At 41.5% G+C, this 24,419-nt stretch overlaps 1 protein-coding gene across 3 annotated transcripts in view; it reads right to left on the reverse strand.

The window, feature by feature from the left end:
* The window catches only part of Sorl1 (sortilin related receptor 1), a 162,637-nt gene that overhangs the window by 70,155 nt on the left and 68,063 nt on the right, over positions 1-24,419 (reverse strand). For all 3 annotated transcript variants that reach the window (XM_046438730.2, XM_046438729.2, XM_058577154.1), the window contains exons 12-18: positions 22,561-22,649; positions 13,226-13,404; positions 11,508-11,694; positions 7,926-8,054; positions 7,341-7,426; positions 2,823-2,995; positions 1,988-2,119 (exon numbers count right to left, since the gene is read on the reverse strand). In XM_046438730.2, coding sequence (XP_046294686.1) covers positions 1,988-2,119; positions 2,823-2,995; positions 7,341-7,426; positions 7,926-8,054; positions 11,508-11,694; positions 13,226-13,404; positions 22,561-22,649 — 975 coding nt within the window. The remainder of the gene's footprint in view (positions 1-1,987; positions 2,120-2,822; positions 2,996-7,340; positions 7,427-7,925; positions 8,055-11,507; positions 11,695-13,225; positions 13,405-22,560; positions 22,650-24,419) is intronic.

The raw sequence follows: 24,419 nt of genomic DNA on the forward strand, positions 1-24,419 counted from the left end.
CTATGTGTGCACTTCCTACCACACAATGATCTGCAGAGTTAAGTGGTCACCCTTGCTTTACCCTTTGGTATCCACAGAGCTGGTTCAAAATCCAAGGATGCACAAGTCTCTTATATAATATTGTAAAGCATTTGCCTGTAACCTACACACATCCTCCTATATACTATAAATCCTCTCCAGACTATTTATAATACCTAATACAATGTAAATCCTATGTAAATAGTTGTTATAGTGTTGTTTAGAGAATCATGACAAGAAAAAAGGTCTGTCCATGTTCAGTACAGTTTCGTTTTGGTTTCTGAACATTTTTAATCCACTGATGTGAAACCCACAGATATGGAGGACTTGTCTTAATCTTGTGTTATTTATTTAACACACCCATGTTACTCCACCCTCCACCAATGGCCCAATACAGCCCATTCTCTACATAGCAGCCTTGCAACGAAAAGTCCAAGAACAAGCCCCACGTTCTCCCTCTTCCACTCCAGCTGCGCAGTCCCCACGATCCTCGAGTCTGATATATACTCACTACTCTGCTCCCTCCATTCTCATTGCAGGCCTGCCTTCCCGACTACTTGCTCTAAACACACAGTAATTTTCCTTCAAAACAGCTCTGGGTTGACCTCCCTTCCTAACTTTTCTAACCCACCTCATCCAAGAGCTTGTGAACTCATCCTATACCACTTTGCACAAACAGTATTTGAGTTAAGAAGGAGTCACCCAACAAGCCTATGAAAGGGCAGATGCATTTTTCTAGCACCTCACAAAGTTCTGGCAACACATAAGTAAATAAAGGACAGAAACAGCAATAACAAAACCACTAAGGCAGCACTTGGTAGATACCAGGCACCCTGCATCTTGTTTACTTCTGTCAGCATCCCTATGAGGGGCACACTGCAACCAGCAGGCTGAGCTCAGATGCCACAGCCTCAGGAGGCCTCCGACCTGTCTGCCTTTCCTAATGCTCCACTCCCCAACCATGTAATCACACCACCTGCACTTAAGTTCTTTGCAGCACTCATCACAACAGAACTGGTTTCTTTATTTCTTTATCATTTTGTCCCTATTGAAACTTAAGGTCTATCGGAACAGGAACTTGCACAAGGTCTTCTTGCCCACTGCGGCATCATTAGAGCCTAAGATCAGAGCTATCACATATCATGCACCAAAGCACTTGTCAAATGGCTGAGTGAATAAATCAATCTTCATTTGACACATGAAGAGACGGAAGCTACAGAAGCTGAGTTCCTTGCACCATATCATTTAGCTGGTATGGTAAAGCTTGAACTCGGAGCTCCTCAAGTGTTTCTTTGGACCTGCAACCTCACTTGGCTCTGCGCCTCCCTGCTTCTACTATACTTCCCACTTTGAAGACCCGCATGCTTTACTTCCATGTAGCACCAGTACAAAAAGCTGCTGAGGCAGTGTCCCTGGCCTCAGCACTACCTTCAGGAATTGGGTGGACCTATATTCCTCAACCCAATGTTTTTGGTGATGTATAAGTCATTTATTACCCTCATGTTGCCTTGCACATGTAAGATTGAATACGTTTTTGGGGTAGCTAAATTATAGACAGTAATATCTGTATTATTATTATAGATAATAATGATGATGATGTCACTGTCATTATTACTCTAGCATTATTACTGGACTGTTACCAATATGGCATCATTATCATTATTGTTATTATATTATGCTTCTGTTAGCCAAAGTATAAACTTTTAGTTATCTTAATGACGTTATCTCTGATGACATCAGACACCACGTTCTCACCTGGGACTTTTATGGCAGCGAGTAATCATTCTGGGACCAACCCTCCCCCTCCTTTCCCCTTCTCCTAAGGGCTCAGCCTTTCCATTCTTTGGAAATTCTTAGAAAATTGCCAGAGTAATTTAACACACTGGCTCCCACCCCTGTGTCAAATCTGGATCAAAGCCCAGGTGCTCCCCTCCTCATTTAATTAAGAAAAACATGGGGATACACATACCTCAATCTTCTTGAAGCCAGCATCCACCCAGTAAAGTAACTGGCTGAGAGGTTCAAAGGCCAAAGCTTCCACTGTCTCCAGGCCAGAATCGATGATCACTTCTTGCCCTGTACTCCCATTCAAACAGAGGCGCTAGAGAGAGAAAAACAGCAGTAAATGCTGTGAAATGTTCAGATGATCTTCTGCCAAATCAGTCTCATGGACAGTAACCCTTTATTCAGCTGGCTGGATTGCCAAGGGATGAGATGTTTTATACTGTTAAATTTTCCAGACACATGAAGCTGAGTTTTAATAAGGGCATTTCCAAAATGTATTATGGTTTCCTGTTTTAAACAAAACAATGAACAGAATTTAATCCTTTATATTACTCTGCATTAGCGTCATGAACACTGGTTACTAAATTATGTGCTATATCACATTAATGAGGTCAGAGATTACTCAGATGCATGTGTCTGCTTTTAAAACTAATGAAACCAAACTGCTGCTATTTCTGAGTTCCTGTATCTGCCTTCACAGCTGCTCTTCCCTTGTGAAGCTCTTAGCCATCAGGTGCTATCCTTGGGACAGCTATACTCACGGTCACCCCGTTCCTCACCCCCAAGATACCCAGACACTGTATAATTTCTGTTGGGTTAAGAATATAGGTAAAAGTTTTGGGAGTTGTGTTTCTAAAATGATTATGTAGACAATGAATAAAGATACTCTCTCTCCTTTAAAATGCATGGATTTGGGCCGCGGGGAGAGCTCAGTAATAGACAGCTTGCCTAGCATGTATGAGGATGAAATCTGATCCCCAGCTTTGCAACCCCCAGAAGCAGACCAATGGCTGACTCACCTGGATGATATCCAAGGCCAGGTCAGACCAATATAAGCAGTTTCGTTCATAGTCAAAATCCAGGGCCACAGCTGCCCGAAGCCCACTGAGAGGCAACTGCTCTGTGGCTCCAGAGGCAAGGTCATAGCGGTGGATGGACTTCCGCATGGCGTACAGGATGAATTCGTTCTCCTCTGCCAGATACACAAGCAACAGAGAGTGGACCTGGGGGATGCTGAAGAGCTCCTAGCTGATCTGACCTTTTTTTTTTTTTTTTTTTAATACACAAACTTCAACACCACTGTTACATGGTCTAGATCAACTGAAAAAAACTAGGAATCCAAACCTGGAAGGCATATCATGGATGATATTTCTGCCTTGAGCAGGTTATTTGAATGCCAGTGAATCTGTTTCTTCATCTGCAAATATTTTACCCGTTAGATGTTTTTTTTTTTTTTAAATCTAGATACCCCAGTATACTTGCTTCAGTATCCACACTTTGCATTCCACCTCTAAGTCTTCAGAGTCACACTTGCCAATATCAATGAGACCAATCACCATGTTCTCTCTCTTTCTGACTGTCCCATAGCACCACACAATAACTTGGATCTGGAGTGTACCCAAAGACCCATGAGTTAAGGGCTTGGTCTTCAGCTTGATGCTGTTGGAAAGTTATGGAACCTTTAAGAAGTGGGGCCTCACAGGTTTTAGGTCACTGGGAGTGTGACCTTTATAAGAGAACAGTGGGACCCCAGCTCCTCCTGCTGCTGCTCTTTTGGTTCCTGGCCACCATTCATGGACTGACACCTCTAAAATTGTGAGCTAAAATAAACCTTTCCCAGCTGGTTATCGTGAAGGAAACCTGAATAACCACATCATAATCTCATTAACCAGACACCATTAGTCATTGAAGACTTGGAACTAACTGTGTCAGCTTTTCATCTCTATGACCAAAATACCTACAAGAACAACTTAGGGAAGGAAAGTTTATTTTGAGTTCATGGATTCAGAGGTTCAGTCCATGGTTGAGTGGTTCCATTGTCCTGGGCCCAAGCTGAGGCAGAACATCATGGCAGAAGGGCATGGTGGAGAAAAGCTGTCAGCTCATGGCAGCTGGGAAACAGCAAAAGCAAGTGCCAGGGGCAAAATATAAAACCCCAAAGGCACCCTCCCAGGGAGCCTCTCCTCCAGCCACACACTACCTGCTTACAGTTACCACCCATTATGATTTTCAGATTATGAATCCATCAAACAGATTAATCCACTGAGTAGGTTACAGCTCTCAAATCTAACCGTTTCACCTCTGAACATCCTTGCATTGTCTTACATGAGCTTTTAGAGGCTACCTCACATCCAGACCATAACACTAAGTTTTCTAACCAGTTCGTTCATTCATATTGTTCACAATGACATGTGGCAATCATACCAACTTGACAGATTTTCAAAATAATAATACAATTGCTCTGGACTATTTACAAAATATTTTGCAGTATAATCATCACAAAGATTTTCTTTCTGCTCAAGAAACATGCAATGTACTTGCCACATGCTAGGCACTGCTTAATCCTCCCAAAAACTGCATGATAGAAGAGCTATCATGAACCCAGTTTTACAAATGAGAAAACTGCGACCAGAGACGCTAAGTTACTTGTCTAACACCATACAACTAGTAAGTGGCAGAACCAAGATCTGAACCCAGGTATTCATAGTCTATATTTTAAAACGTGACTACTATGCTGCCTCTTTTTATGTAGATACTAATGAGCTACATAAAGAGAACAGTGGGACCCCAGCTCCTCCTTCTGCTACTCTTTTGTATTTTGTGTGTGTGTATACATGCGCACATGCACACACTAAGGATCAAAGCCAGGGCCTTGCAGGTGCTAAGAACAAGTTCTACCACTGAGCTACATCCTCAGGTTGCCACTTTTTAAGACACAGAAATAGAGGCCCATGCGGCTGAAGAGATTTATTTAAGTCAGACAATCAGTAACAGGAAAACCTAGCACTCTTTCTTTTCCACCTAGGAAACAGCGTGGAAGACATCCAGGCTCTTCCACAGGAGTGGAGAGAAGCAAAACCTCAGCATCCCTGTCGACAGTCTCTATGTTGGAGCTTCGGTCAGCCCAACCCATGGAGGTGCGTGGAGGGCAGTGCACCCAGCAAGAGGACAGAAGCTTCACACCCCACCACCTCACCCAGCACACTCTTCCTTATTGCTGTTTACCTGCACTCTTTGTAAAATCCTTTGTAATAAATGAATAAATGTGAGCACCCAACCCAGAGAAGTTGGAGAAAACAAACCTCACAGGCAAAACCCAGAGGAGTGCCACAATGGCACCCAGAGAGGGATTAGACAAAGGAGGATTAGGAGAAGCCAGGCTTAAGGATGATGTTGAGCTGCTATTTTTTGAGTCTGTCCCTATATTTGGATATTTGTTAACGTGAGTCATCTCCCCAGAGTCTAACAGTAAAAAGTTCTTTAAAAATGAAGAAGAAAAAATAAGCATCCATTTGACAGCGTGGTGCACGTGGAACCAAGATGTGACTCCCAGTGCTGCATGCCTGGATTAGCCCCCTCTGGACTCCATCAGGAGAAACAATACCTCAAAAAGTGAATCCACCTACAGTTTCTAATAGGTAAGTATGCCTTCTTTTCTTTGGGGCTCACTTTACTTCAAAAGCTTCTAAGCTATCAAATGATAATCAAATGCCTCCTTTCAGTTGTCCCTGTAGTTCCCATGGTACTTTGTTTCTTCCAAGAAACAAAGAAGAGCCCAAGTCCAGAAAAACCTGCTTCAGGATTAGACAGTGAGCAGCATGCAGTACTTCAGTGTATAATGCCTAATCTAGAAAAGGAACAGAATGCTTGGCCGGTGCTGGCCATATGTAAGCACAGCCTGGAAATGTGTGTTGTTAAGAGTAATCAAAAGGAAGAAAAATTACTGCATTATAAAAATCCTTCCAGATGCCCAGACTACCTCATCTTTGCAAAATGTTCTGGTTCCCATTAGCCTTATGAAAACATCTTTTTCTTTCTGGGTACTTCCCTGCCTTCTATTTCCTTTCTTTTTTAGCCTTCTTCTGCTTCTTTGACATTTAGGAGGTGGTTTATACTGAAATGAGACTTTTGTACTTCATTCCTTATTCTATCCTCTCCTATCAAAAGAGAAAATAGCTTTCCTGCCAGTTTTGATGGCTTTATACAAACTGTTTTGTCCCTTGCTGAATTATCTTTGGAAATATTTATTACAAAAGTATGTACTCTAGGCCCTTTAGAGCCATCACTCAAAGCCTCCTCACCAAGTCCTCATCAATAACAGCACTTGTGATGGGAATATCTGAATATTATCTGCTCATTTGTAGGAATCTGCTGAAGCAGTGGTTCTTTTTTAAGTCTCCACGGTGAGATATGTTAATTACTCTGGTAGTGATGGAAGATTAAATTAAAGGACTAATGAGCTTAGCATGAAAAACACCAGGGCAAACAGGCAACAGGGCGCAGGAGAGGCTGCTCTGCCCTACACACTGCTTTCATGACTCGTTTGGCACCTGTGGCTGTTCCACTGGATACCACCACGCTATGGAAGTCAGCTCATCCTCTGCCCTCACCGAGCAGAGTGAGCAAGAGCAGGGCTCACAGGGAAGAAGGAAGATCTGAATGAATAAGAAGCACAGTGAAGAAAGAAGAGAGGCCATGAGGTTAACTCTTTTTTAAGGTATTATAATTTCATGTCTGTGTAACAAATATCCATGTTATATTCCCAGAAAATCAATCTGAAACACATTTTAGAAAACAGTACACCTTTATGGCATGTGTAATCATCCCAAAGAAGTCTTCCAAAATTAGTAGGAATAATGATCTTCTGAATAATAGGAATGCCATTTGGGTGATGTCCAATGAAAGGAATAGACCCAAGAATTTGAATTTTAACTCTGTCACTTACTGGATATGTGACCTTGGGTAAGTTATCTTATCCTCTCTTCTGGACATGCTTGCTTTTTCATAGATATGTACATATTAAGTGAAGCTGATAATATGTGCTTCATTTGGGTGTTAAAAGGATTAAACTGCCTATGCATGGAAAAGTACATTAAAATCTGCAAAATTCCATTAATATATTAGCTATAATTATTACAAAATTAAGACAAACCACTAAGTTACCTCCTATGAAGCCATAGGTGTCTTTAAATTCAACGGCAACAACAGATGAAGAACACAAAAGCCTGTGGGCACCCTTGGCCCCCACCCAGGGCCTAGCACACAACAGTCACCAAACACACACTTTTCAATGAACACAGGGATTTCCTTCAAAAAACTGAGCCCATACTAAATATTTTCCATTCCTTTAAAGATGCAAGACTATATATAAATTTAGTTTGGATGCCAATCTTAAGAGGAAAAGGGAACTCTGATGCTTGTAATTTCGTTTATTTTTTCTCCACTGAGTTAGAAGAGCCACAAGCCTGACTGAGGTAAGATCCAGATAAGACTTCAATGATATTTCAAGAAGCCATAGAGAAGAAATTGCCTCTCACCTGCCAGGGGACAAGGAACCAGCTCTCCTTCCAGTCGTGCTTCAACGTCTCCTCCACTGCAAGTGTCCCCAGAAATCTTCCGGTAGCTGTCAACCCCACATGCACACACAAAGTAAGAGGTCAGAAACACCAAAGATCAGTCATGGAGGGACCCCCAACTGGGAACACAATTCCCACCATGGACAACAGATTCCACCCACACGTTTCCCTACAGCACGAGGAGGAAGGTGTTTGGAGATTCTAGGTCAGTTCTGCTCATAATTGACTTAACAGTCCCAGGCCATTTAGTGCACTGCTCTGGGCAAAACATTTAGACATATCTTGTCAATGGACTCCTCTCAAGATGTGTCCTTGTTGACATTTATGACTTTTATGTTGCAGAAAAGCTTACGAACTTGCAAGTGTTTTCTCTCTGGGAACAGGAGAGTCTGCAGGCACCACCATTTTAAACCTGCCCAGCTATTTACAATCTGATAAATTAAAGTTCTACAATGTAGAAAGTGAAAGGAGCCCAGGTGGTCCTGGATTCTCACCCTCTGTGCAGACCCTGTGTGCACCTCACTTGGCAACCTGTGTGATACATACCCTCTTGTTCTCCGATAGGTAGAGCCCACAAGACAAGGCACAGGTGGGGAGTAGGACTTTCCAGAGAACTCTGGGTCTGGAACACACACTTCTAGGGACAAATCTTCACTCATCTTGAAGCCAAAGTCACTGAAAGGCAATTGGGTTTAGTTCAGGCCACCACTTTACAAACTTCAGGCACTTCAGTTTCAACCCTGCTCCTTTTACCACACCATCACTTGTATTATGGTTATTTGACATGCCACTTTAAAGAATACTCATTTTACACTAAAATACATCTGCAAAAGACAATTTTTATCCAAACCAGAATTGGAAAAACACTATTACATGCCATAAACAGAAAAAAACAATACAAATCCTGATACTCCAAACCAAATAATATTAAATTTTAAGCAGATCCAGTTCCCTAACTGGAGTCCAAAGATTCTAGTTGTGCCTTTTCTTCTTGGCTAAAAGGGATTAACAAAAGTTAAAGAATTACTAGCATTCAGTGAAACTTTCTCTTGACCTAACCAGAAGAATTAAAAGAAAAGTTTAAAAAGAATTTTATAAAACAAAATTATTTTGACTAAAACCTCAATGCCACTGAAGACCCTGCCCATATACTGTCTAAACCACCTGGGCTGCTACACTTTGGGATATAATAGCTGGCTTCAGAAGATCTCCGACAATCTTGGGGTCACATGGACCAAGCCTCCCTGCTCCATGGGCAGCACCTGTGAGTCAGCTCTGCCCTCACTGCTGCTCTGAGCTACATCTGACAACTCTAGAGTCAGGCAGCAATTTTCTAAGCCTCACCCAAGCTGTCAATTCTGTAACTCAAAGGGATCGTCCACATTTATATGCTCTGCTTGAAAAGCTTCACTTACTATATTTAATTCAATAAATATGAATTAAATGCTTATATTATGAAAAGTACAACCAAACACAGGGCAAAGTCGTTTGTATTACATAATCCACATTTAGCAATTTGTAGAAAATTGTTCCAAAGGCGACAAGTTCTATTATTCAATCAAACAGGTCTAATTCGTTCAATCAGTTCCTACCAAAAGGCTATTTTACATCTTTTTAGGGACTGGATGAAGTATTAACTAATTACTTATTTGCCTCCAAATCAAGGTGCCCAATTCTTAGGCAGCTTTGTGTGGCTGCAGTCTCAACTTGGTGGCTGTGAAAGCACTTTAGAGGGCCACGCCCAGCTTCCTCCCTCCCCCAAAAGAATGGAAGAAAGCAAAAGGCATGGCACATTTAAATATTGTCCCATAAAGCTTCTATTTTAATGATGTGCGTGTGTGTGTGCGCGCACGCGCAAGTGCACGCACACATACATGAGGTACAGGGTCATAATACAAAATGTACTGCTTACTAGGAGGCACATCAAGAATTTTAAAGTCACATGTCTTGGCCGTGTGAAGAAACATAAAGACATAAAATAAACTACCCCCTGAAAGCAGTAAATGAATGGGCTGAAAACTGGGCTTCTCAGTGGGGTCTGAAAGGACTATCAGAATTAGCCTTTTAAATTCAGTTATCAATCAGTGGCTGAGCTCACAAGCAGATATCTCAGCTTGCTTGTTCTCATCTCATCTCCTGCTGTCCATCTTGAGACTGTTCCCTTTTCAGTGCCACAGTCCTATCCCATCAAACACTTCAAGAGCTATGCTGCCAAGCTGGCCCCTTCCTAGCAGCAAACAGAGACAGAGCACAACCTGACATAAAAGCCTGTCATCATTTTCCTAGTGCCCTCAGTCCCTCGTTCTCACAGGGCCTGCAGCCTAACTCGATGAGGAGCAGAGCAGGTAGTTATTCTGGTCTATAATAAAAACACAAAACAGGGATAAGCACTCAGCAGGTTCCAGCAAGCCAGATAGGAAAGGCATGGTAGACCAGCAGGGGCCCAGCCAGTCTCCCAGGAAGGCACACCAAGTTCTACTTGTTTACATTTTTGTTTGGCAGGGGGTAGGCAGAGAAAGATGATCTTAACATTTGGTTTTTGTTTTTAAGTATAATAGCAGTCAAGGAAGAACCCTAAAGAGTTGTTGGATTTTCTTATGCATTTTTATTTAGTCTTAATTTTATTTTGAAGTAAAGTATCCCCCTCAGTACTACAGGGAGACTGGTTCCAAGATCCTCAGGAGATACCAAGTTCTGAGAATACTCAAGCATCTGTGCTGTGACCTTGGCAGTAGGCACTGAAGGCAATGTCCTGCATGTTCTAAGTCTTGCTGCTCTGAGGCCAGATATGCAGATAAGTAGCATCATTTCACCTGACAGCCTGACAGAACTACAGTTCCCCAGAACTCCTGAGGCAGAATTTGCATTTTAATAAGACCCCAGGTGATTCACACCTACAAGTTTCAGAGCATGGTCTAAAAGTGGTCAGACACAGGGGGCTGTTTTTTAATAAAGTTTTATTGAATCATAGATATACCCACTGCTTTCTTTTATCCATGCTGTGCATAACTGAGTAGCTGCAACTGAGACCATAGACTTCATGTGACCTAGAAAGCCTAAAACATTTATATAGATCCCTCTTCTAACCTCTAATCTAGAACCCATTACAGGGTTTTGGCTTTAATTAGATAAGTGTGGCACTGTCCCAAACAAAACTTAGCTCTTTGGTGCCCCAGCAAACACTGAAATGTAAGCTCTGAATATGTTTAAGACAAAGTTCTATTGATACCCCTACAACACTTTCCTGCTGAAGACAGACTGTTGGGGAGATCAGAAATCCTGTCCACTCAATTGCTAGAATCATCTTCCTATAGTTAAGCATTTGTTTTAACCAACTCACCTCAGAAGTCATCAAGGCCCTTCCTGCTTACGGAATGAGGTCCATTCCCTTCAGGGCCTCCACTCCTACTGCTTCTGTCATTTTCTACTTTGTCTCTACTCCCTGCCTCTGCTGCAGTCACCCAACGAGTTGCTCAAACTAAACCACCACCACCATTCCTGCCCCATACTGTCCACTGTTGCATGGTCTTAGAGTTCCCTGGACACATACCCAGATGTCTCCTTAAAGACCATTTACACCAGGGCTTCCTCTAAAGATTTCCCGATTCCCCAACTGCAAATCACAGCTCTCCCCTTCCTTTCAAAGATCACAATAGAATGAAAAGAGTCACCTCTTCCTCCTTCTACTTTTAATGTTTCTAGGAGTGCCTTGGATATTTTTCTCTAGCAATAATAAATGAATCTCATATATATATATATATATATATATATATTTTTTTAACATTTTAGATGAGGAAATAAATCCCTGTGGGATAGGGGTCCTAAGAAAAACAAGTTACCTATAATGAAACCTGCAGCTTTTCCCATTTTGGGACACCCTCCTAGAAACAAATCCCAGGGCTCTGAATTTCTGAATAAATGAGTTCTCTGGGTTAAAATGCCTCTGCTGCCTTACAAGGCCTACAGAATTAAGGAGGACAACTTATGTGTAAAGTGCCTAGCATAGTTCTGGGCACATAAAAGATGCTTACTAAATATTTCCTTCCTTCTATTCCTGTCCTCAGGGGATGGGACCATGTCTGTTGAGTGAAAAAAATACAATTTGATGCCCTGAATTGAATAACGAACCATTCATAGTCCTGCCGGGTGCAGGAGCAGTTGGACACAACCACGGGTCTGTCGAAGTCTTCTCCATTAAAGCATGTCGCATGGGGGGTCCTCCGTTTGAAAACAGTCTTGTGCCCTAGCAAACACTCATTCCCCCGCTCATCCGACGGTGACCACAGTTTGTAGTCATTCTCTGTGCAGGGAACCCCTGAAGAAAAGAAAGCACTGAGCATCAGAGCCAAGCCCATGTAGGATTTCCTGTCTCGCCACCCACCTCAGCACTGTCCCCCACTTCCTGTGCATCCTGTTGCCATCCAACAGGTACAAAGCTTGGGCGCCATCCCGAGCCTCTAATGGGCTCATGCTGAAGCTGGGCAGCACCCACACAAATGAAAACGATGTAGCTGGAAACACAAACACTCATCTGAGGAAACTGGGGAGAAGAAGTCCCTTTTTAGCACCAAACTTCTGAATTAAGATAGTCATCAGTTTCCTTTAAAAATAGGTACACAAGGGCATTTCTCTCCTAGGAAACTAGAGGGCAGGCTGAGAGCTCAGTGATGATGTCATTCGGAGTTACTATTCCCTGCCTGCTTCCTCTTGTGGCACAGGCACACCTGAAGTAGGGCCCAAGAGCACTGCAGACAATGCTTGCCCTACTTGGAAGTGCAGTATATCTGTGGAAAATGCTGAGGAGTGGTGAGACAACCTGTATAGTCACCCCACCTGCCCATATCCACTGAGAATGTCAGCAGGGTGATTCCTGCAGGAATTCCAAAGCATGCCTATGTCTATTCTGGTAACCTGCATCTTTTTTCCAAGTGTCTTTGTTCAGATTAAATTCTACGTAAAGTAGATTCACAATTGTCAATTCAATGCCATTCAAAGAGTAAAGACTGAGTAAAACCCTACTGCCTATGAGGCAATGAGGCCACCCAGTAGGAATAAAACATACACAGAACATGCGCTTGCTTTTAAGGGTCTTATGAGCTAATTGATGGAAGACGGCACATGGGGAATAACAAACACAAATTCACAATTCCAGGCACGCCCAACACTTATTTCTGGGCATAGAAAAGAGGGGAGGTGTCTTCTGGTTGAGATACCAGTACCAAGTGTGTTGGATTCTGAGACATGAAAGGGGTTTCTACTAGCAGAGGTTAAATGGGTGGAAGTGAAATGACACCAGGAACTCTGTGTAGCTGGAATAATGTTGGCCATAGCAGGGAAGAAGAAAAAAGCAGAACATGGGGAGTGTGAGGGGATGCTGACAAGCTTCCCTCCTCCTTGCTTACTTACCTGTCCTGTATCTACACTAGCAGATCATGACTGGGCTCTGGACAGCTTTGAGAGGACCCTGCGTCACTGAGCACTCTGCCTTCCACAGTGAAGCACACTCACTGGGTACATCACCTTGGAACTGCTGATTTGGAAAATGTTTTTTTTTATTCATTCATTCATTCATCCATCCATCCATCCACATATTCAAGAGCCAAATATTCAGATCCATTGTGTGCCAGGACTGTACAATGTAACCACATTATAAAGAATACACAATCCTATTAAGGATTGAGTAAGCCTTCATATTACCTCCCTGTGTTTTTCTCTGACTTAAAGATGCCCATTTCCCCCAATGAATCACAAACTCTTCTGAGGATGTAGTTCCCAAGCTGATGCTTTGCACACATCAGGAAGTCAATCAACATGTTGGACAAAGAGCCCAGGAGGCTACAGCTTACCCAAGGCATCGGTGGCATTGACCTGGAGGATAAGCCAGCTGTGGACATTCTCCTTGTTGGAGCCAAAGATGGTGAAGACAGTGCTCTTCTCCCCGGGTTCCGTGAGGAGCCCATACACAAACACGGGCTTCTCAGAGAAAATGAACGTCTTCCAGGTCTCTCCTTCATTTGTACTATATCTGCCCAATGCAAATAAAAGGAATGATACAGTTACAGTCTCAACCATCAGAGCTTGGTTTCCACATCACATCGCCAGGAGATCTTGGGAAATGTCTGCTCCTGGTTACTATGGAGCAGTAATGTTTGTGTCAGAAAGCAAGGAAGCCTGAGCTAATGCAATCACCTCAAGAGGACACAGTAACCAGCTGATGGGGTCCCAAATGGCCAAATTTAGAGTAAACTGAACATAAAAAAACAAAGAATAGTAACAGATTATGTACTAAATGAAAATAGGATATGGACCTCTACTGATTCTAAAAGAAAGAGAAGCAAGGAAAAAATTTATATTAGAACACTACCTAATAAGCATTAACAACTAGAATTTTAAAAATTATAATTTTATAACACCACCGTAATAATTGAATCAGACAAGAACAATCACTGGACGCTAAAACCACTGGATGAAAGTTTTGGGGACCAAGATGTTTGCATGGTATAAAGACATCAACCCACCGACCAATCATTCACCACACAGGGGAACCTGTAATTTTTGCAATGGATGACGAGTCAAAGCTTAACCAATCTTAGCATCACCAATACTAGGACAACCTGACATTATGTGTCCCCTAAGTAAAATACTGAGAATGGTACATCATCTCAGCACTCTTCTATACAATTGGACAAATCTAGAATGTGAGGCATTCTACGTGATGACTGCTCCAGATTCCTCAAAGGAAAAAAAAATCAAGGTCAAGAAAACTAAACAAACCAAAGGAGGCAAAAAACCTGTTATAGATTAAAAGAGACTAATGAGATATAACAACCAAATGCAATGTGTAGACACATTTGCAATGTGCAAATCCAGTTCTGGATTGACTGAATCCTGGATTGAGGGAAAATTTTCAAAAACCACACATCAACAACAACATGGGTCAACTGAGAAAATATTGATATAGCTTGTAATAATACTAATAGGCTTTGTCTTAGTATTCTTAGGTGCAATATGAGCAGTGTCAGTAGATAGGAAAATACTCATATTTATTGGAGAAACGGGTTTTAAGTACATATTTAGCAGTGAAGTGGCATGAGTCTACAACTTTCAAAAGATTCAGTCTCAAAAAAGATGAATAGCTAAATACATAGATGATAGAAGTAAAGCAAACTAGCAAAACATTTACAATTAGTGACTCTGGGGAAAGATATATGGGTATTCTTTACACAGGTCTTCCAATTCATGTGGTCTGAAAATTTTGAAAGTTGGCTGGGTACGTTGTAATCCCAGGCACTCAGGAGGCTGAAGCAGAAGGATTGTGAGTTCAAAGTAGGCCTCAGCAACTCCCTGAGACCCTGTAGCAAAATAAAACATAAAAAGGGATAGGGATGTGGCTCATTGGTTAAGCACCCCTGGGTTCAACCTCTGGTACCAAAAAAATTTTTTTTAAGTTGGAGAAAAGGCATGTCCTGAGAGGGGCAGAATAAATCAGAAAAAGCAAGCAAGCCCTTGGAGGAAATTAGCACTAGTGAGACTGTACTAACTTTAAATTATCTTTTGTATAGAGGGGAGTGGGTGGAGAGGAGAAGCAGAGAAGAAAACCTGCCTGCTACTTGTCTCAGTACTCAGTGAGCTACGAGAAGCTCCACATGAGAAACCGCTCAATGGGAGCCTTCTTTGGAACCATGAGACTACGTTTCTCTTAACTCCTAATACACAAACCTTTTTATTTCGCCTTTCTCATATTTTTGAGATTTTAGTTTTCTTCCCTTGGGGATCCAATACTTGACATAAATCTTTGTATGACGTCACTTAATCCAAGCACTTCCTCTCCTGCTGAGATTTCTAAAACTGATACTTCTACAAGAAGGCTAGAGTCTGGTTCAACCAGGTGGTGGGCTTTCATAGCAACACAATGAATGTCCACAGATCTTGTAAGAGGGGAAATTCTCATCTGGCAGATATGCTTTTCATTTAAGTGAGTTTTGAAGCAATTATGTGGATAAAGTCAACTCATTCAATCTCTTCCTGGAACTAATGTGACAAGTTAAAAGTTTTAGTATCACTTTTAAACCAAGTAACAGAGGTGGCCTATCAATCAGACTAGATGGGAGTGATTCCCCGCTCTGTGAAAAAGTTGCAAGTCCTTCTATTTGTATACTGCCAAGTTAATTTTCCATTTAGGAGCTCCTTGAACCAAAGATAACCTCGGGAAATGAATCATCTCTTTTCTTGCAAGATTCCCAGAGGACTCTGATGACGTCATTAATGAGACTAGCCAGCAGGTGCATCGCCAGGCACAGCTTGGTATCTGAGAATAAACTGCTCATTTAGAAAATGGTACTTCTTCAGAATTTGGGAGAAAAGGACAATCACATGACCATATGTAGTGTTTAAGGGGACATCTATTTTGGACTGAATTCTGACCCCAAAGGAGAAATTGTGCTGGTGAAATGCCAGTAACAAGAACTTTGGGAGAAAACAAGGCAAGTCATCTTTGTGTTCTGAAGTCGTGAGAGAGAGGATGCAGAGCCCATGCCCTAGAAATAGAGAATTCCAAATGTTCAGATAAAAATTTAGATAATCCCAGGGCTGAAAACTCTCAGGAGGGTTGGAAAATCCATAATACACTACAATAATATAATAAAATGTAAGCATAGATACGTTACAAGGGGGAAGCAGTGGCAGACAGCCAACCTCAAGACACCATCGTGTAGCTGCACAGAAAGATCCATGATACCTCAAATGTTTTTAAACAATGTGTTCAAGATGGAAAGAGTCATATACCTAAGGGCAAAAAAGTTAAAGAGCCCAGTAGTCTGCCAGTTCTTTCCAGCTGTAATTCTAGTAGCTTGCTGGAATAGCAGCCAAGTAACTCGAGTTCAAATGAGTCAAGTATTATATTTCAAATTACCAAAATAACTGGTATATTCGTGAGTCAGTGGGATGGTGGGTTGGTTAACTACTAAGTTCTATCAAGGATTAGAAAGTAATAAGATCACTCTTCTATGGTATAAATAATAATGATAGAAAAGAAAAATTTCTATTCTTGTTGTTATCTTTATCAAGGAGAATGATCTTCAAATTAAACAAGGGGTGAAAAGTCAGGAAAGTTTAAGAAAATTGAATACAAGATAAATTCTAGGGAATGAAAAGATAGGATGATTAGAGAGTTTCAATCTCTAGATGAGTCACGGAGAACAAAGATCTCAAAGACTAGAGGAAGAAAAATGGTTTAATATACCTAAAGAAGAAATGGTAATCTTGAGAATGGCTTGTGCAGCAGTGATTTGAAAGCACTGAGGGAAAAAGAAAGTCAGGGCTGGGGACCATGTCACAACAAATTAATCCCTTTTCTTTTCCTGCTGGTAATTCTTAATTTGAAGAACAGGATAATGATAGCATTATTATTTTTTTAGGAAGATCTTTCTGGACCACACAGCTAGATAAAATACATTTGCTGCTGGGGAAACAAACAAATCCCAGAGGGTTGATATACTGATCTTAACTCAAAATAAGACTCTACTTCTCCCAGAGCTCAACACATCTGTCAATGATCTGGACACTAATCTTCAAGGTGAGTGTAGTGAACTGGCCAAGGGTATGAGGCTAACTGCACAGAAAATACAATAAATGCCAAAAATGAGACTCAAAATGCTTTCTTACATCAAAAGAACAAGCACAGATAAGAAGAAAAACAAAATGCCACACAGTTTTAAAATTTTACCTGATCAAATATAGGATTAGGAACACCTGACCTTTAATAAGATCCATTAAAAAAAGGAACCCTGAGTTTTTAAGTTCCACTGAACTCAGCCTAGTGACACAAATTTCAAGAAGGCTAAATCTCAAAAATAGTATGCTGAGCAAAAAAAGCCAAATATACAAAAAAAAAAAAAAAAAAGAAGAAGAAGAACATGAAAATCTGAAATGAGCAAAACTATCCTACAGGGATAATAAAATCACAGCAGCATTTACCTCTAATGGGTGGAAAAATGGGGGGTAGCCTTCCTGGGAAGATGCGTGAGGGTATTTGCTGGAGAGATGGAGAGCCTCTACATCTGGACATACATCTTTTGGAACTGATTAAACAGTGTAGTTAAGATCTGAGCATCTTGTTGTACATAAATGGTATCTCAAGTTAAAAAAAATTAATAGGAGTCACCAATTTGAGTGGCTGTCAAAAGTGAAAATTCAGTGTTGGGTTTTTACTAGCAGAAATAGTGTCCCAACCATACAGATATTAAGCCCAATGTTTTCCACTTGTTTCAGGCTATGGGGGTCAGACTACCCATATTTTAAGGCATTGACATTGTGAGACAGATCTATAGCAGAACCCAGAAGGTGGGACTCAGGAACCTGCGACATACAGGGAAAGGAACTGGGATGGTTTCCATAGAAGGCAGGTGCTTAGGAGGACATGCACAGGGTCCTCAAATGTCTGAAAGGCTTTTGGATGAGAGGAAATATCCGTTGTGTGTCTTGAGGGAGAACAATAAGCACAGTGGTTAAAAGCTGGAATGCAGAAAATTTGAGCTATTACCAGAGAACTTTCACTCATAAACGAATGAATGGAATAAATGGATGAATGAATAAATGAATGAACAAATGAATGAACAACAAAGTGTTACTAAGTGAAGTGGAAGCTTTTGATCTGGCAAATATCCCCATTGATAGGATTGTTCAAGCAAAGACTGGATGATCCTGTCATGGGTAGTGGAAGGTAGTGGAACCAGATGACATAATAGGTCCAGGTCCCTGGACCTGGTTAATCCAAAATATTATTAACTATCAATAATATCACCATGTTGACAGGCAAACTGCCAAGAAGAAGCAGATACGGATCTCCCCTGTGACCTGCTGCAGCCCATGAGATCCAACTTGTCTAAATCTGCCTTCTTTACGCACCCTGAAGCCCACTCCTTCACCTCTGCTTTATTTCAGTGGGAGCTCCCTAGACTGTCACCCCTGCTAGTCAGAAAGCCTATCCCGCAGACTTTATCCTCACACCTACCCCAGCATCAGCTCTCACCTCCCATCCGTGCTCCTTTTTGAGTTTATCCTCCTCATTCTGCCAGAGCCACATATCTACAATGTAGATCTAGCCATGTGTTTCCCTCAAAGGGGAAGCTCCATCTCTTCAGTAAGGCACAGGTAAGATCCCCAGGCCCTAGCCCCTACCTCAAGCCCTGTTCCTCACCCCTCGCCAGCTCCCAATCTGCACTCTTACCACAGGAGAGCTGCCATCTCACTCCGATTCAAGCTCAAGCTCTTTCTAACCCTGGATGGCAATCCGACCTTGCTTCTTATCCTCTAGCTTTAGCGCAATTTCCGTCTCTTCTGAGAAATACAGGATAAGGCCCTCATTGTGGCTCCCACTGCGCCCTGTGCTCACCTCCATCTCATAGCCTACTATATTAAATGACCTGGATCTGTGAGGGTTTTCTACTAGACTACGATTCATCAGGAATAAGACCTCTCCCTTCACTTTCCTATCCTGCACCTGGCACCTTTTCTATCAGATGGAAGAGGCAATAATTCAGGCTTGTTAAAGCAAATAAAATAAACTGCACTGAATCTTCATTTTTTTTTTAACCCCATCTCTTAGTTTCTTAACAGTTAAAAGGTGTTAAAGACACCTGCTCCTCTCCACCTCAAGGGGCAGAGGAAGCCACATGGGGATTGATTGGGAGGCTGGCTCTGCAACTGCCCCATAGTGTCACTTCTAGTGTTAGGGCTGAACCAAGATAAGAGGTAAACTGCTGCCTCCCACATCCTGTAGGGCTGTGTTCAGAACTCAGGTCCAGAAAAGACAGCTGCTCTGCTGTGTGTTCTCTTTGCAGGGGCTTTTCAGGATTCCCAGAGGGAAACCCTACGTTGGAAACCTCCTCAGATAAAAGATGCTTTGGGGTTAATCCAAAATATTATTAACTATCAATAATATCACCATGCTGACAGGCAAACTGCCAAGAAGCAGCGGAAACTGATCTCATCTTTCCTGATCAAGCCAACAAATGTGTTTGGATTTTTTTTTTTTTTTTTGGTCAAGATGCAAAAACACAACAGCCTGAAGAAAACTGATTATACACGAAACTGCTCCCATGCATCCCCCAAGCAGGTTCCTGCTATCAGCATGCTGAATGAATGCATAAGTGAATCCCCAGCACAGGCTCTCATTTGATCATTTCAGACATGTAGACACAACAACAAAACAAAGTGTTCCACTTCTTACTCTCAATTTTAATTAACAATAACAAAGGTAACAGTCTCAGCAGAGAATCAAAGCAGACGCTGAAACAAATAACAGTCAACTCTTAGTTATCTGTGCTAATCAGGGAGAGAAAGACATGAATAATTTAAATGAACAACCACCAAGGGGTGGGGGATCCAACTCTTAAGTACCATTCCTACCTGTCCCCACTACCTCTAATTAGAATGCCAGCTGCTACTCTGCTTGGCTTTCCTTCCTAAAAGGGTATCAGGTCAGAAAGCATCCCTTCAAAACAAGGTCTTCTTCCTGGCCCCTCTTTCTCATGGAACCCCACTGGGCTACCACCTTCACCCAAGCCATACCACACTCACCTCCGTGTCCTTAGTGTCTAGCACTACATCTGGATCATCATAGATCTTCCAAAATTATTTGTGTAACTGAACTAATTCCCCACAGAAATATGCTCATGCTCCAGTGTGGGTATTGACTCCTGGAAAATCACATTATTTCTTCATGTGGACACTGAGGAAGGTAGACTGGATCATCTCTAGTGTCTGTTGGGTACCACCGTATTGCTCACTTCTGAGGAGTCCCCATTGTGCTCAGAGGCTGACATTTACATAGAACACAACAGCAGTGGTCTCCCTTGGAGCTGTGCAAATGGCACCCTACCCGATTCCTTTCAGTGTCATAAATCAGCAAAACAAAAAATAACCGAGCTTGGAAAACAGAGTATGCTTGACCTACTTATTGATCAATCAAATATTTGCTAAGTGCCTTAGCAGGCACTTGTATAGAATAAAAATACTTGTCTATATAAAGGCCTTAGTAATGAGCTGAAGAATTCAGGCATTTAATGAAAAGGTAATTAAAAAAAGGAGCCAGAATGTGATCAATGCTAAATTAATGGGATGGCCAATAAAGGCTATGAGGTTCAAAGGACAGAGAGATCGCCATGGTGAGGAGAACGGACTTAGAGGGAGATGAAGCCCTAGACCAGCAACAGATATCCAGTTTTGTCAGAAATGGCCTCACTCATGCCTGGGTATTGCACTGAATCACCACTGCAGTTTAAGGACATGAACTAACTTCAATATTCATTCTCTCCAGAGCAGCAGGAGGACAGGCCAAACACCTCTGGAAGCAACACACTGAGTAAAGACCAGGTGGCTACAAAGATTTGGGCCAAGTTCAGGCTGATAGTTGGGACACATGTACCTGTCAAGAGGAGGCCTGTCCATTTTCTCCATATTTGCAAATGCCTTATTTGAACTATGCATTACAGACACCTCTAAATGACCTACAAATAGAGGAAGACTATTCTGTCCATAACCCCCAAAGTCTACAACCCTGAAGTCATTAAGAAATGCCTGGGGAGGGCGTTAGGATGTTCTGGCAGCAGGTTTGTTTTTCTGGTGTGTTTTGCTCCAGCTAGTGTGGAATGACGCTGTGATCCCGGAGCACATATGCGCCGACAGATGGTGTAAGAGGACTAGAATCACACTCGCTCCTTCAGAGGAGCCAGCTTGGAATGCAAATGTAATCTGTGGAGAAGTTCAACAAGGAAATCAAGAATGGACTCTAAAATCTGAAAGCCATACAAAGAATGAAATGTATTCCAAGGAAGCCATGCTCTGTCCCTGCGTGACATCCACACAATAGTGGTGTACTAAACACTATAATTGTTTTCTGAGTCTTTCTCACAGCTAGGGTGGAACGCGTAAAGGTGGGGGACAACATCCCTTTCCTCTTCAGATACACAGCACCTGGCACAAGAAGTGCTCGCTAAACGTGTGAGGTATGAATTAATAGATACACAAATGTCAGCGCAAACGTGGGAAGCACTGCGCTTTGTGACTGTCATCGTCTGAGCAAACACCAATCTGACCATGAATGCACTGTTGTGTGCAAACAGGGCCTCCTGTGACTCTTGGCTGCAAAGAGACAGCTGACCAGTGCCACACAGAACAAGGACAGCCAGGTGAAAAGCCAACACCAGCACTTTGCTTCTATCTGCTTCCTGGAGGCCAGGCTGCTCAGCACATGTCCAATTAACCACAGGCGAACAACCAGCTGCTAAGATCTCTCATTTCAAACCACCCACCTCTCTTTTGCTGCTGGCTCTGATTCTAAAAGGAGCTGAGGAAAAGAAAGCTTTCTTCCTTGTTCTAAACAAGATGATTACTGAAGCCTCTCCACTTCCCTTAGTAATTTAGCCAACAGCTTCAGCTCAAAAACAAGGAGAAGTGAAGGCCAGCCTGCCCTGACCAAACATTAATTGTTCAATAATTCCATGAAATTAATCAAAGAGCTGGTGCTCATAAAATCAGGGCTTAAGGGAACAGAAATTATAAACCCTTGACATCACTCTTTTCAGAACAATATATTACAGACAATACAGGACATAATCTGAAGACCTTAGTGTTTAACAAATGGGAAGACCTTGGGCAAGTGACTTCACCTTGATGAGCCTCCTTTTCCTCATCTGTAAATAAAGCAGTTAGGCTCTAACATCCCTTCAACTTCCATGTATGAAAATCCCCAAGACCAAATGTACCACCATCAAAGTTAACTGGCTACAATGGTGGATGCATTCTGCAGTTATTATTCATGTTACTATTTATTGTTATTATATATTATTAGTCATCATGAGCAAATCTTTGTGTGTCACACTTATGCAAAGAAAAGACAAGTTAAAGAGTCCCATTTTAGTCATTATACATTCTTTATATTTATGCAGTTATACTTTTTAAACCAATAAATTATTTCCCTTGTTTCTCACAACAATCCTATGAGAAAGAAAGAGTAGGTTACTATGCCAACTTTATAGATATGGAAAGTTTAATTTCCAGAGGCCTCAAACTGTGCTGCCAACAACCTAGTGCTATAGAGAAATAATCCACCTACGATTACAGATATGAATTTCTTGAACAATGTATTGCTACAAGAAAAGGCTTAGTCAGAGACACTTACTTCAGCTCATTGGTTTCCATGCCCTGGGCGATGGCCATGATGATGCCGCCATGATCTCCCCAGGTGTAGTAGTGAGGTCCAGAAAGCGCCTGGAGAAGAGAAACCAGGGGTGAGGCCACCTGTGTGCAGGTAACCATGCAGAGACCATGCACATGTGAGCCTGTACACACACAGCAATGTCAACCATCTAAATACAACTTTTCAGTTTAAAGAATACATCCACATCCATCATCTTATTTACTTCATTCAATCCTGATACAGGCAGAGCCATGTTCTCAGATTCCAACTTTTTCCCAAACAAAGAAACAAAGTTGACCACAAACAGCAGAGGTAAAACTCAAACCCAAATCTCTGACTCTCATCAATCAGTGATTAGAAATTAACCAGCTGGGGCTACAGGGCATAGCTCATTGATAGGATGCTTGCCTAGCACGCCTAAGGCCCTATGTTCCATTCCTAGCACTGAAAAAATAAAATCAACCAACTAGATTTCCAGTTCTACTATGATGGTGTATAGCTCATCCTTCCTAGCAATTACAACTAAAAACTCTGGGTTAAACTTGAAAAAACAAAAAACAGCCACCAGAGGATACTAAAAAGTCAACAAAAGCAGGCATCTTGTGAACAGATTTAAAACCTGGAGAAGCTACCCACACACTTAGGGGTATCCTGATACAGCTTTGACCCAAGGGAAAGCCCCAGTTGTGCAGCACCTCATTTCTAGTCAGAGCTCAAAAGCTGATAAGAAACTTTTTCTGTCAAAGGAACTAGGAAAAGAGCCCCTACAGTCTGGAGAGAGTGTGTATGGAATCCCAGAGGGCAGAGTGTCAAAAGAGTAAATCCCTTACTTCTGTGTATGAACTTACATAAGTCTCAGCCTAACCCCCAAACTACACATGCCTAAAACAGACCAAACCAGCACAGCAAAGGCTCAGAAGACTGAACTGACGTCAGAGCTACCACCTACAGAAAGAAGATAGAATCTAAACTGCCTGACTGTAGACTAAAACCAAAATACCAACATCCTCCAGAAAATTTAATTTCATGCATTTCATTTGCATGTCCAGAATACAAATCAAAATTACTCAACATACACTATTCAAACATAGCCATAAAAGGAGTCTAATTCTCAAGGGTAAAGATAATCAACAAGTGCAAACCCAAGATGATCCATATAGGGGTTTTAAAATAGCCTTTATAACCATGTTCCATAAGGCAAAGGAAAACACATGTGAAATAAATGAAAGATAAGGATTCTCCACATAGAAGTGGGAACTATTAAAAATAAAAGAACTATATAGAGATATATATTATAATAGAAAAACATAATATCTGAAATAAATTCACTGATAGTCTCAACATGAGAAGAGAAACAGAAGAATTAGTGAATCTGAAGACAAAACTGATCAGTAGAAATTATCCATTTGAAAGAAAACACAGGGGAAAAAAGAGAGCACCAAAGACCTATGAAACAATAACAAAAGGTTCAAGATACATATTTGGAGTTTCAGAATAAAAGGAGAAAAGTACAAGGCAGAAAAACTATTTGAAGAAATAATGGCTGAAATTTTCCCAAATTTGGTGAAAGATATAAATTTATAGATTCAAGATCGGTATCCCAAAACAGGATAATCTCAAAGAAAACCCCTCCTAAATATATCATCACAAAACTGCTGACAAAGAGGTGGGAAAAAAAAAAACTTGAAAGCATCTAGAGAAAAACTGCATACTATCTACATACATGAAAATACATGTATATATGAAAATGACATGGTATATGCATATATGAACACTAACATGATTCTGTGAAAATGACATTATATACATACTACATAGCTGAAATGACTGTAGGTGTCTCA

This window comes from Marmota monax, unplaced genomic scaffold (assembly GCF_021218885.2).
Source record: "Marmota monax isolate L192 unplaced genomic scaffold, Marmota_monax_Labrador192_F-V1.1 WCK01_AAM20220418_F8-fsc00081, whole genome shotgun sequence".
Taxonomy (NCBI): Eukaryota; Metazoa; Chordata; class Mammalia; order Rodentia; family Sciuridae; genus Marmota; species Marmota monax.